Here is a 14,925-nt window from a genome sequence, read left to right on the forward strand (position 1 = left end):
ATATTTTTAAGTGACACATGGTTTTTCATTGTTTGTCTTCAATATCACTGAGTAATTGCTGCGTCATGACGACAGCGCGGCGGTGCGGGCGTGTGCATTTGTGCTTCAGAACGTGACCGCTGTGAATGCTTTCTCCTACTGCCGCTCCCTCTCCTCATTCACTCTCTATGTCGCCCGACTACAGCTCGCTCGCTCTCTCAAACAAATGAACGCAAACCAAAGGACGCTTCGTGGTGTCGCTATTTTTCAGCACAGACTGTAAGACAGGCACAGACGTCGATGTACACGAAATAAACCAGGTGAGGACACGACTGGGAGACTATCATAGTCTGGTCTGTGGAACCGTTTGATCGCCGGGTTGGCCACCGCAGCGTGACGTCAGGTTGCATTTCTGAAACCATAGTGTTGTCTATTTATTAGTAAGGAGAACTTTTTAATATCTTTTGTCCTTGTAGCTGTTTAATATGCAGCCATAAAGTCGTCTGTCTGCTACCTTAGAAATTGAATGAGTGTTTGAATCTGGGCTTATGTTACGATGACTGCCGGTGCCGGTGTGTGTTTATTTTTATCATGCAGGAGTTGCCACTTTAAACCTTTGTTTACATTTTGTGCTGCATTATACAATGACATGCAGTTTGCCAAAATAAAATGAACTCAAATTAAATGGTCAGTTCAATTTTTGGAGGAACATTAATCGTTTAGATTAATCGGTAAAATCATTAGTGGCTAATTCTTTTCACCTGTCAGGTACGATAGGAACTTTTTTTCACACTGGGTTTACAGAATGAACTCTCCAATTTACTCTGACTAGTGGCCTTTAAAATAATGAGGCGCCTCTACGTCAACTGCACAGCTTTTTTTTACAGTTAAGCAGAAAATCCAGAGACTAATGATTAAACGACGAATTCATTCATCATGGCTTCAAACGGGGTCATATTATTTCTGCGTCATTTAATGCTATACTAAGTGTTAATGAACACAGTAATACCCCATCCACAGCTCAGATACACTGATGAGCACATACTTTAACCACACACACACACACACCTCTGGATTTGTAATGAATCCAGTGCTGTTCCTCGTCTCTCCTAATGAAAGAGGAGATGCTCACCGGCAGATCCCCTGTCTAATCTTTCTGCTAACAGAAGGCTAATAAAAGGGGCCAGAGTCAATTATTGACCAGAGAAATGAACATTTGATGAGGCGATAGTCTGGGGAGAAATCAACCAGCTTTTCTATTTTCTCCAGGGCACAGGAAGAGAAAGAATGAGAGGGAAAGAAATGGCCTTTTCTCATTACACATCGGTAGCCATCAGAAGTCCGACACTACGTCTACGCTAAAGCAAGGCCTTTTCTGTAGTCGGGAGATGGACCTGCAGCAGTATTCCTTCAGATTTCTAATGAATCTTTGCAGATTCTGCTGGTTGAACATGGAAGTTCACACTCTCAGATTGAGGAGTGGTGCAGCATTAGAAACCAGGTTACTCAGTGACTGTGTTTACAGGCACTGTAGTGACCTGGTTACTGCAGATCATACGTACATGCAGCAGGTCAGTAATCAGATTTCTCCCCCGACCTCGTTTTGAAAGCAAGGCTGACTTGTTTTAACTGTATTAGTGAGAGAAGATGCTGTGATGGTCAGTTGAGCGGTGGAAAAGAACTTATTCCAACAAGTCCTCCAAATTCAGAGAAAATACATCGTTGGTCCGTGCCCTCCAGAATGATCTGACGCCACTAGCGACAGGACGACCTTGTTCCTTTGATTTTACTCTTCCATGGTTAAGGTCTGGTGAGGTTTAGGCACAAACATATCGTGGTCAGGGTGGGGGAAGGTTCATGGTTTGGGTTAAAATAAGTACTTCATTACGGTTAGGGGATGAGGGGTTAGGGTTAGTGGTCAAAGGAAACCAACATTGACTGTTGGTAGGAAACAGGAAGTGAACAGCAGTTCACTGTCTGATGTTTTGTTGACCCACCCATCCACCCCGACCTCCTCCCTCTGTGGACTATAACAAAGTCACCTGACTTCCTCCTTTGCTCCCGTCATAATTACTCCGGCATTACAGGGCGCCGTCACCTGAACGTAAACTGTCGTTTTTGGACATTTGTTGAAACGACTGATGTTGATGTTTTCCCGGGAGGACAGTCTCCATTTATACCATATTGTTGTGTACAGATTTTTTTCTTGCTGGCTTTACATGTATGTCCTTTCATCTGTTATTACCAGTTTTGTAAGTTTTAATATTTGACTAAATGTTGGATTTTTGCTTTATTGTCTACAACTACTCAGTATATAAAGCAGTTAAAACTGGCTAACTGTATATAAAGCAGTTAAAACTAGCTCCACCTCGAGCAGCTACAGCAGTAAAACGCTGCTCTAACATCGATGCTTCAACATTAACAATCTAATATGTAATATATAATAATTTGCCAGTCAAGTGCACTTTTAGTGCAGAGAGTTTTACTTTTGATACTTTAAGTACATTTACGTACTTTTACTCTGATCTGAATACTCCTTCCACCGCTGTAAACATGTTGGACAGAACAAATGAAAGAGTATGAACAAGAGCGAAACCGTAAGAGGCCGAGACTGAGCGACAGAAAGATTTCCACTCAGCACAGATAACTATACTGACAACGAGATGGTAAGTAAGACAGAAAGCGGGAAGAAACATTTCCTACCAACAAAGGAGAAAAGAGAAAGAAACAATCCAGTGTGCCTCAGTGGAAAGGGATCATGGGAATCTCACATTCATCACTTCGAGGCCCAAAACCTCCAACCAGAGTCTGCAGATCCAACTGAGCTCCAACCTCACTGCCATGCAGTGGCACTTTCTGTACAAGCATTATGTATCTCACATTTATTGTAATACACTTAGGCCGCAAGTAACAATTATTCTCTCAATAATCGATTAATCGTTTGGTCTATAAGACGTCAGAAAAGAGCGAAAAATGCACATCGTAACATCTTTGAGTCTAAGGTGACGACTTCAGATGTCTGGATTTGTCCGACCATCAGTTCAGAACCCAAAGGGATTCCTTCGGCTTTTACGGCCACAGGCTTCTTGTAGCTGCACGTGTGTTTTTAAAGGCCACTTCAGATGGTTTTGGGTTCAGTATCCATTATTTTGTGTCAACTTAATATCTCAGTATCTTAATATGAGCCATTTTATGACAAAGAATTGAAAATGATCCTCACAAAAAAAAAGGGAACAAAAATTATTTGTATTCCAGTCCTGATGTCGGGTGAGCATGCAATCCATTATGACTCGGGGATAATGGTTCATACGTTCTTTCAGATTAACGCGCTGTGAGGCAGTCACCTCTTCAGATATCCCATAATGACTGGAGGCATTGTACTGTATATAGCGCAAGGCATGCAAACCATGAAAATCATTGAAACGAATAACTTCATGATCTAAAATGGAGCAGTATTCTCTGAACATGTTGAAATCGTTTGCAAGCCAACATTCAAGTTAAAAATGAGGGTTTTTCTGTTTTCTGTGATTTTGGCAAACAATGCTGTATTACTGAACCAATGATTGAAACCTTAACAAAATCAAGCTCTCACATCATTCATTCATTCACATATCTGTCTGTCCGTCCGTCCACGGGAGCTGCTTCAGCTGCTGTTAATACGTGAGGGCGAACTTCTGAGAACAACCCTATTTAAAATGCTAAATTAGATATGCCCTCCCATATAGTCTTGTACTGGTCCTGCAGGACCCCCCCAGTTTGACAGCTTAAGCTGATGTATCAGTGCATCCAGGATGCAGCCCCACTCAGGCCGTCTCCATGGTCTCCTGCAGTTTTATACTTGAACTCCATTTTCAGTAAGAGTCTTCATTTTGCACTTGAATTGTGGCGTTCGACTGTCCATCAGCCAGGGCTGCCAAACATTTCCCTGGAAACAACAAAGCCATTTATTAAGCTCAGCCTGATCACACGAGCTGACACATTCTCCAGAGAAGAAATGCATTTTGGGTAAAGGAGGCAGCACAGAGCTAAACGGTACGCTGTGTGTGTCAGGGTGATGGATGGACTCATATGTGATGTTATGACTGCATTGTCAGTGTGGAATATGAACTGATGAATGAGGTTAAACTGAGCTTTTACATATCTCTTTGGACTCACTACAGCATTTAGAAATACTGAGGTCACCAGTTCACAAACATATTTTATTTGTTCTGTTAATCAATTCTGAATTCTGTATTTTCTCTTCGAGGAATAAAATCCTGGGGGGTAAACAGTGAATCTTTTCCTTTCTGTTGTCCCAGAAGTACTGAGGACTTGAACTCGGCGTCTTGTCGCTGCATTTTAAATTGTTCTGATTCTGTTTCACAGGAAAGCGTTTTGTCAAACAGGAAATGTTTAGGCCATGTATTAGCTTACTTTACTCCACTTCCTGTCTTTTGACTTCCACTTTCAGCCCCTTAGCTTAGCCTGCTCTTATCTTTCCTGTTTGGCCAACAGACACAACGGACGCAGAGCTTCCCCTTCACTTTGGCTCCGCCCATCCAGAGTCCCTATATTCAATGAGAAACATGCAGCATGTTTTCTGATCAATGCACATTATCCCTGAAAATAAATACATGATTAAATAAATAAAATGTAGCGGGCTAACTAGTGAGATACTAATCTTACCAACAGTTCATGCTCCATTAAAACACACACACACACACACACACACATCCACCGCTCTGTTCAGTCAGACTCGCTGCAGGACGCACACACAGAAGACATGCAGTTTGTTCATACATGAAAGCAGAACTTGTTCGGGGACTTAGACCGGATTTATTATTGGACTTAAGACTACACAAAGTTTTGACGGTAAAGTAATGAGCTCCAGCGTCGTGCTGCCCAGCTTCTCGGTTTGCTGTTGCTCACCAAGAGTCACCGACGAGGCTGCGCTGATGAGTCACTGAGTGAGTCATTACCTGCAGCGACTTAATGACCTGCGACTTGGTTGCCGGCTCTGTGGGCAGCCATCTGAGATGGTCGTCATTAAATGAGCTGCGGTTGTTGGTGGAGTGACTGACAGACGGGTTCATAACCTGGTAGCTGCTGGAACTACTTCCCACAGTGTTTGCCACGTGATATGGGTCCACGAGGAAGGAGCGAAATTAGCAAGAAGGAAGCGCTCTGACTTTGTCTTTTAACTTCCTGTCTACACAGGAAGTGTGAATGTGACATCTGCTGCTTGTGACCAGCTTTATTCAGGTTCATAATCTAACGTACAGCTGAAGGACGGACAGAGCTGGAAGAACACGGGAGTCTTTCTCTCTGACAAACGTGCGCTGATTATTAGATCGGTCCCTCGGCACAGCTCTGGGATCAGCTGCTCGTCCTACAGCTTAACAGCTTAAACTGTACAGCTTAAAATGAGAAGTGGATTCTCTGAGCAGAGTCAGTCTGCGGCATCGCTGCAGAGTCACACGGACAGCCAGTCTTCAGGTAAAAGTCGCCTTTTCCACTAACCTCGCAGTAGACGAGAAAGACACCTCTGTAACCATGGTAACTGCATAGGAAAGTAGCCGAAAATATCTTTAGAGTTTGTTGACTGAAACTAAGAAAAATCAAACGAGTAAAAAATTATTAAAACGACATCAAAACCAGTTGCAAACATTACCAGAGCTGTAAAACAGCCAATATAATGTAGTGTCCGGTCTTTGGCACGTAGACTGACTGTACTAAAGTTTATTTACTTGCTTTTTTAGGTATTTGTACTGTGTAATGTCCCAAACCCCCGATACCTGTGCTGTCATGTTGAACTACACCCAGAAGCACAATAATCACTGCAAACTGTCACACACACAACACAAAGCGTTTAAATGGGACGACCACACCTCCATCTCGTGATTCGTCAGACGACTGCAGTTTTAGCACGAACAACAGCTGTGAGAGAGATAAAGGCTGAGCTCAACACAAAGCAACAAAACCTTCCCTTTTCTCTCGAATCAATGTTGAGCTGATGTGTATAAAAAGCACTGGGCTGCAACCTCTTGGAATTTTAAAGAATGACGCCACTTGAAGACTTATATTGAAATTTTAACGTTGCTTTGACTCAGTACTGCAGCCACTAAGCTTCTCTTTAAAACGCTTGTTTTTTAAATTACTCAGCATCAAATCAGGAATTTGCTTCTGCAGTGAAACACAAAGGAGAAGCATGAAAAGGGATCAGTCAATGTCAGGCTGATGGAGAAAAATCGCCGTTTGGTGATTATGACTGAGCTGCGTGGAGGACAAAAAAAAAAAAGGGGTGATTTGTTTTACAAAATGGAATATTTAGGGGAGAGCGGACGAGTGGCTGTACTGAGATCAGCTGAGAAAGCGTTAGTGCAGCCTGTGAGCGTTTGTCTCCTCCAGCTGACTGATCTCTCCCGGATCGTTCAGGCTGGCGATCGTTCCTGGAGTAACACACCATGGTCTGATGAAGTAAAGTGACCCCCCCCCCCGCAGCTCCCACTACGGTGATAAGTACGTGTCACTACTCTGTGTTTATGGGAGCAGAAGAGGCTAATAAACGGCGACGCATGCCATCCGGGACACCCGGGTTATCAAATAGGCTAATTATGCGCTGCATTAACTGGTGTGGTGCTTCGAATATTTCTCCAGCCTAATTCATTTATAGATAAACACGCCGAAGGGGTGGAGGCTCACAAAGAAGATGGAGGAGGCCACCGTGGAAACACGACCCGAGGAGCCGAAACTACTAACGACGGTGAGGGCAAATCAGGGCTGTGGGCAGCAGTAAAGCAGCCGACATCACTGCAGCGGTACATCACATACAGACTGTATGGAGAGGACTTCACTGAAAATATCAACATCAAATGCCATTAAAATAAAGAACTTTTCAAACACGTTTACTCCAGTTTTAACAGACGCCTACAGTCTGTTCTGCTCTGCCGTCAGCTGCTGCAGCAACGTTCCTCTCTCAGCCACGAGAGCAGCATGACGGAGGCCCGCCGATGGTGAGCCGTCCCCGCTAACATGCTAGCTGCTACGCTCTTACGTTTCCTGGCTGACATTCAGCTTTTACAGTATCACGTGTTTCAGATTTAGTTAGTTATGGATTTCTTCTGATTTAGTGTGATTTACACTGTCCAAGGACATCGTCGTCTCCAAAGTTCGTCGTAAATAAACGTCCATAAACGCTCCCGCCCGAGAATCGGCAGGTTTTGAAGTTTTCTTCAGTATCAAGCTGCACATTTGACAAAATGTAAACACACACAGGGTAAAAAAAAAATGGCCTCCAGTTGTAGTCCACAGCTGACTGACTGACTCCTCTGTCCACTCATATACTCATATCTGCCCTGTGCTGAAGACATGTGGACATTCAGGCAATGAAGCTCAGTTTTGAAGTAGTGACGGGGTCGGCAGTGGGAAGGCGGGGGCAGGACCACGGCCAGAGATGAGTTTCTGTTCCTGAAGTGTGAGAAACTGACATTCAGATTTGTTGACACTTTGATATCGCAGCCTTTTGTGAGATGCACGGTTTTCTGAATGTCAGCATTTCCCACGTACGAAACCAAACTATGAAAACGGTTTCATTTTAAACCAAACAGTGGCTGCAGGAAGTTTTTTTACTCCCCGCGATTTGATGCCGGTGCTCTTCACTCAGAAGCTCCACATCGCAAATAGCTGGGAGACATGATTCCCTCCTGCTACGTGCTGCCAATACTGAGTTCAGATGTATTAAAAGGGGCCCAGTTCGCCAGTCAGCATTCTCAGCCTCTGAAGGAAAAGCAAATATCTCGCAGCATTTGTGGGCACAGTCCTGCTGATTCAGATGATAAGGGCGGGTTCCTGAGGGTCTTTGGAAATGTGTCTGATTTGAAGAAGCTGCAGGATAATAACCCTGATCACAGAGTTCGGCCCTCACGTGTGCAGTTTAGCTTTTCAGTCTTGTTCAAACCCAAACTGACCTGTCTGAAAGTTTGCCTTTGTAATTGCTTTGCACTTTAAGTCCAGGTCTGACTGGATAGACGGCTTTGGTTCAGGTGTTTCTCATTTTGGCCTGACTAAGGTGGATGTTTGGAAACTGGATTGAAATATGTGGCTTCTGCTGAAAAAGGCTTTATGTACTCGTTTACTTTTAATTGAAACTGTGAGCAAGAATATGGAGCGTTTACTTACATCTACAAGACAGTCCAACAGGTCCTTCTGTCCCGACGGGGGGGGGGGGTATTGACTACATGTTCTGTATTTTATGAGCTCGTTTTTATCTCAGACCAGATCCATGACAACTGTGAAGAGGAAATCTTCAAGGCTTCAGCCTTCACATAAAACAACTGACTGAAAATAATGCAGAGAAAATGGTACCTCCATGTCAGCCTGTCAATATTTCCAGCACTGAAGAAGAAGATGTTTCAAAGTGGGTGTAGATATCGGAGATTTTATATATATATCTCGAATGTATCTTCTCTGATGTCTCGTATACTTTTATCCATTTTTTGTTTTTACTGGATTTGGAGCACATTCCAACATGAATAAAAGAGCAAATTTTGAAAATATGGATCTTCTTTTCTTCTGCAATAAAAACTTGAAATTGGATCTCGTCTCATAACGGGGGGGGTGCACAAAATAAAAAGAAAAATGAAAGAAAACACATATTGCTTCACATCACCGAAGGAGAGGAAGTCAACTACGACTCCCAGGGTGCATTTCAGCATTTCTGTTACGTGCGGCACGAACAGCAAACTGAAGATCCATTTTACACTGATTTCACAATCAATAATTCACCTTTCGGATTCCGGGTCAATTTTGGATGAATTCAGTAACCATGGCGACGTGTTGCGCTCCAAACTGCAATGCTAAAGCGTTTTGAAGTCACAGCTCTGACTGCAGGCTTCTTCTCAGTGGTCGAAGAAGAATTCAGAGCATTTACTTAAATAAAAGCACCGACACCACTCCGTGAAAATACTCCAAGTTAAAGTCCTGCAGTCAAAACCTGAAGTAAAGGTATGAAGTATAATCAGCTAAAGTTACTTACAGTCTGAAGTATTATCAGCTAACTGTACTTACAGTGTTCAGTGAGAGTCGTCCCTGTGCAGTGAAACGCTTCCTGTCAGTGTTTATTATATCTGATGTTTCTGGATTCACATTCCTGCTGCATTCATGTGTGTTGCATTTTACTGCTGCAGATGTTTCAGGCTGAGCTCATTTTAACTGCTTTATATCCTGTTGGGTAGTTTAACCTGCAGCAATGCATCATGGTCTATAAGATCATCATGTGTTTGTAGCGTTGCCGTCCTGTGAGAACCACGTATCAGAGAAACAGCCTGTTTTCAGCTCTGCGACGATGCGTTTCCCAGCTGATCCGAGGGGGGGTTAAAGAGTTTATTCAGCTTCAGAAGGAGGAGAGTTTCCTCAGCACATGAAGGAAACTCTTCATCCTTTAGCTCGTCACAAACACCTGGAGATACGAGGTTTCCACCGGACAGGAAGGGGATGAAACACTGATCTATCAGAATCAGAAATACTGTATTGATCCTCGAGGGGAAACTCTTTCGTTCCAGCTGCTCGCTGTCACGTCGGTGCACACAGGGACAGAAGCACTGAGCAAAAGAAGCTATAATCCACTATAATACAGGTCAGATAAATGAAGTACCAGGTGGGTAAAGGATAAAATTAAAATAAGTGTGAAGTACCAAGTGGGTTTACCGGTTGATGATAATAATACGGTATGAGGTAATAGTGCATGAACTGTCGAGTTAAGTGCAGCTTATCTACAAAGTAACTGAAGCCGTCAGACAAACGTGGTGAAGTAAAAAGTCCGGTATTTCCCTGGGAGACGTGGCGGAGTGGCAGTAGTACAAGTACCACAAGTTTGTCTGGACGGCCCTGAGTTCCTGTGTTCAGCAGCACTGAGGACAGCGTGGCAGCACAGAACAGAGAAAAACTCCCACTCTGCAGCGCGGCAGTGAAAGGAGATGAGCTGATCAGTATGTGGTTGGGGTAGGGGTGGGTGTCAATCATGATCAATACATGTCTTCTTGTTTGCTGTCCAAGTAATATGCGTCCTGCCACAACACACCGACACTTTGGCAAAGAATGAGGAGAGCTAGGATCCCTGTGCATGGCTGCAGAATGCAAATGTACGGAAACCTAAACATGAAGTTCCTGTTTGTCATCCCGGTGTGCGCACCACGGGACTACACTGACACTTCAGTCATCACATGGCTAACGCTGTACAGAGGACCCAGTTAGTTTAGCAGACTCTACGGAAAGACTGCAGGAAGCCTGAGAAAACTCTAGATAAGAGAGAAACTCTTTCCCTGCTAATCAGTCTCCTTCCACCTGACTAATCACTCCCTGCGTTACCTGCGTGAGTGTGTGTGGCTCCTATCTTCAACGCCCCGCTGGAAAGCAACACTGTCTAATTATATTACCGCCGCCGTGTGTTGGTGTGTGTGTGTGTGTGTGTGTGTGAGAGAGTTTGCATATGGATGTGTGTCTGTCGAATGATAGAAGGAACCTCCTGCAATCAATACATGGTGGATTACTCTCATATCTGCAGATAACCCAGAAAGACCTGAGCACCCCCCCCCCACCCAGACAGCTCTTTTATCACATATTTATCAGCTGAATAGTCAACTAAGAAGGCGTAGTACGTATTCTTGGACTGATAACATCAGAAATAAGAGGATTTAGGAGCAATTACACATCTGCACAATGCCCAGAGGCTCGTAATAATGCAGCCCTCCTGGATTTCTGATTTATTCCTTCCTGCCTGATGGCAGCCGGGACCACTGGACTCTCACTCTGCTGAGAGAGCAACTGAAAAAGCTAATTAGTGCTAAAAGTAAAGTGTGAGAGAAGTTAGAGGTCCAGAGGACTCATAAGTCCCTGAGACTTGTTGTATCAGCGTGAATGAAATTAAACATTTAAGAGCATATTTTAATGAGTTAATAAGGATCCAATCAGCTCATCAGTGAATCAAAACAATCCAATAACACCAGAGATGATGATGTGCACGGCTCTCCAACACTGAGAATCTGTCAGAATTATTCATTACATCAAGACTGCCCTCCTCAGATTAGTTTGGCAGCACGTTAAATATCACCAACTGCAGTAAATACACAACCGGAGCTGACGTCATGGTAAATATGGCACTATAGCCGTTGTAGAATGACCCCACCGAAGCTTCGGTCAACATGCAGATGGTGTTTAGATACTCTCTACAGCACGTTCCTCAGTAAAAGTTGCTCTCAGCAGGTCTGGAAGAACTCTGAACCCCCTTTTAGGAGGACTTCCTGTGGTAAGCGAAGCTCCTTTGTGAACTCGGCCCCCGGCCTTGAACTTAATCACCCCTCTGTCTCGTTTTTCTGATGAATCATTGTCTTTAAATGTATTTGGTGCAACAACGGCACAAAGGTGAACTGACTATTTGAAGCTGGGATCCAGTAGAAGAACATTCAAATTCGATTCAAAACACAGAACGATTTAGCCAGTTAAACAACGCAGCATAAAGAAAGCGCTGTTTTCTCCTCACTAGAGACCAAACTGATAAAACGAAATGAATTCATTCTGCGATGATCCTGAAAACTGTGTTAAACTTTGCATCAACACTCAGTGGATGTTTTGTAATGCTGTTCTTGTGCTCTCACAATTAATTCTTCCATGCGAGAGTCTGGTCATTGATTTATCTGCTCATTATCTTTAAAAACGAGAACCCAGCCGGTGGTTAAGGCCCAACGCTGAATATCCTTTCAAACAGAACCTGTTGCAAGGATAAAGAGTGTGAATACCACTCGGGGTGACACTGAGAAGGACTGCTGTGCAATTCATTTCATCAGATCATTGTTAAAAACCACCACAGATCAATGATCAAGGTCTTATCCATGTGGAAATATTGGGCTGAAGTGTTTGGTGTTAGCACAGTTAAAAGATTTCAGGGCGTCCTGTGTGCACCCTGGCGGCGCTGTGTCCTTTAATAATCCGCTGAAAACTCCAGCACATAAATGTCAGGACACATCCTAACTGGTGAGATGTGAAGAGTCATCAGATCGCTCTAAATGTCACTGAGATTATTCAGAGAGCAATCAACATCCCTGTACACTCTCATTAATTCCTTTCAAGCTTCAGTGTCTCAACTATTCATATCTGTCTGTTTGATGTGTCTAAGTATGCCGATACGTTAAGAAACACGTGGAACTGGTGGACGTGTTTTTGAGCACAATAGTTTTAAGTCAGAATTTGCACGCCTTCATGTTAACACGCACATATGCCACCTCAAGTGTATCTTCTTAAACCACTTTGTGATGAGGGTTTAAGGCGGTAAAGTTACAGACGATTGATCGTTGCTACAGAACCATCATCTTTGGACCTCCAGTTTTACCTGCTTCCCTGGAGAGCTGCATGAAGGCGTCCACCCCCTTCTCCCCGTAGCTGCCCTCCGAGGCCACAGTGGAGACGTAGTTCCAGCCCATGGCCTTGACGATGTCCACCATCGCCTGGGCCTGGAAACTGTCCGGAGGGACCACCCGAGAGAAGAAGTCGTACCGCCGATCATCGCTTAGCTCCGGGGCTGTGGACGCATAGCTGATCTGAGGGATCTGGAGGGAGAGAGTGGAAGAAGAGGACGACGAGTTAGGATGGTTTGAGCACGATCGATCCAATGGCGCCAAGAGTAGTGTAGATGCAGATGAGTTGAATTTGAGAGGGTTGTATGCACATTTCAGAGAACCACCAAATGATGTTACAGGAGGAAAATACAAATCTTTAACATTATTTAGTTGAAATATTCAGCCTGCCTGTCCATGCTTTTGGTTGTGAGTCACGAGTGCAGGAATGGCTTCAGTTTTAGAGTTCATGAGCCAAAAAGGTTGAGAACTACTGACTTAGTTAAAGACCTGTGATGGTCTATGTAGACCATATACAAAACTAAATCAAGCTTTACTTTGCACCTATTCCTAAACGTAACCATGTGTGACCTGAAGTGTTTGATTGTTGGAGCTTCTAGAGTTTAACACAGCTGGGACTTTGCAGTGAAGAGAGAGGAGTATAAGGACGTCACACTGTCCAATAAACACACGAAGCTTCACTTTACCATCAGACAAGCTAACGTGGCAGCAACAAACGTGAGATTTCATCTCTGAGACCAAAGTTTATCTTCCAGAAGTCTTTCCATCTTCTGTTTAAAACTCCACTGAGACGTCAGAGGCGTCCCACCCGTAAACCACGGACCAGGGAGAATATGTTCAAATAGTCACTTTTTCTATAACTCGACCACAAATACGAAACTTTAGATGGTTACTTTCTCCCTTGAAAAAACATCCAAACTTAATTTAGTGACACAACAGCAGTTGAAGGATGGAAAGTCTGGCTCAGAGTCCCCGCCATCGCTGCTGGTTGATGAGAAAGACCTCGTGAGCTGGAATAAGCGAAGGTACGGAGACTAACGAGTAAAGAAATCAATTAATGATGGAATCATTTAATGACAGCTACATTATATATGCCCGCAGTGATTTACATTCTAGCACGATACTGGCATTATCAAGCTACACTGAAATATTTCCAAGTGACTGAACACGGTGTAGAAATAAAGTCAATTCGAGAGAGAAACTTCATTTTGAGGTGGCTGATAAAAGATGCGTCTTTAAAATATGGAGCTGCAGCTTAAATGATTTAACTGCAAATTGAGTTTGGTTAAGGTAAAAAGGAACTTTTTCTCCGAGCCGGTGCTAATCTATGTAAGAAGCTGAGTATGAATGTGGGAGATGAGGGCGGATTTTCTCTGTTTGCTGGAAAATGAGTTTGACACAGCAAAGAGTAAAAGGTGTTCATGGTAATTATAGAAAATCTGTGAGAGGTCAGGGATTGTTTGATCTCTGTCCATCACGGTCCGCACTAATGGCCAGCAAAACTTTAATTCAAGCCCTCAGGACAATCTCTGAGGAAGAGTTGCAAATCCCCCCACTGCATATTTCTTCCAATTACCCTCAGATCTGTTGGGAGTGGAGATGCACTCCCTCACATCATGTACGGGTTAAAAGTTCTGTCTGTGCAGAAGGTTAAACAGGCATGCTTGTCGCCCCGCAGCGTCTTACACATTATTATCTCATTATTTTGGGTTTTTATTTAAAGAAAAAAGAAAATGAATAACACAAAGATCTGGGAGGAAATTGGATTTTAAAAATACCTTTTTTTTTTACTTACTTAGAGTGACTTTAGCACATAATCAGCAGCTTATTTGCACGTTCTCCCTATTTTTCTTCAGTTTCTATTACCAGAGGCCTTTCCTGAGCTGTCAACATCGCAACAGGACCTCATTTACTTTAAACTGTGGTGATCAGTATCCTCCTGCAGCACGGTAAAACTGATTTTGGATGCATGGGGACATAAAATCTACTTGAAAATCAGTTCAAACCAATCTGATCCTAATAAAAAACCCAGGTATTTTTTGGTAAAACAAGGGGGAGGTTTCTGTTTTACCCGCTAACTCTTCTGATGGAGACGTGATGCCTCTGCCAAACTCCTGCAGTCATACAGACACATTTACACATGGCTGAGATATGTGTTAGGGCCCAAAGGACACACCAATCATGTGTGGCTTTTATATTCAAGGGTATAGGTTTGGTTTCAGAATATATGCATTTGTATATTATTTATGTATATATTTGCATCTTCAGTACAAATAACTGCTTTACTGTCTTCGATTCTAGCGTCTGTAAGGAGGATATTAACTGTCGTTAAAAATATACATCACATGGTTTTTTGTTTAACACGCAGAGGTACATTTTGCGTCCGAGAGTCTTGCCTTCAGTCCTCTCTGGCTGCACGCAGCCCCGACGCCGTCCACCGATAAGGTAAGTAGTCTGGGAGGTGTAGTCTGGGAGGTGTAGTCTGGGTGGGAGGTGTAGTCTGGGAGGTGTAGTCTGGGAGGTGTAGTCTGGATGAGAGGTGTAGTCTGGGAGGTGTAGT

At 43.5% G+C, this 14,925-nt stretch overlaps 1 protein-coding gene across 7 annotated transcripts in view; it reads right to left on the bottom strand.

Annotated features, from left to right (window-relative positions):
* LOC122886169 (metabotropic glutamate receptor 7) overlaps window positions 1-14,925 on the bottom strand; it is a 278,435-nt gene that overhangs the window by 142,383 nt on the left and 121,127 nt on the right. For all 7 annotated transcript variants that reach the window (XM_044218171.1, XM_044218166.1, XM_044218168.1 and 4 more), the window contains one exon: window positions 12,341-12,557. In XM_044218171.1, the coding sequence (XP_044074106.1) occupies window positions 12,341-12,452 (112 nt within the window). In that variant the 5' untranslated portion in view covers window positions 12,453-12,557. The remainder of the gene's footprint in view (window positions 1-12,340; window positions 12,558-14,925) is intronic.

The sequence above is a fragment of the Siniperca chuatsi genome, linkage group LG2, assembly GCF_020085105.1.
Source record: "Siniperca chuatsi isolate FFG_IHB_CAS linkage group LG2, ASM2008510v1, whole genome shotgun sequence".
In the NCBI taxonomy this organism is placed as follows: Eukaryota; Metazoa; Chordata; class Actinopteri; order Centrarchiformes; family Sinipercidae; genus Siniperca; species Siniperca chuatsi.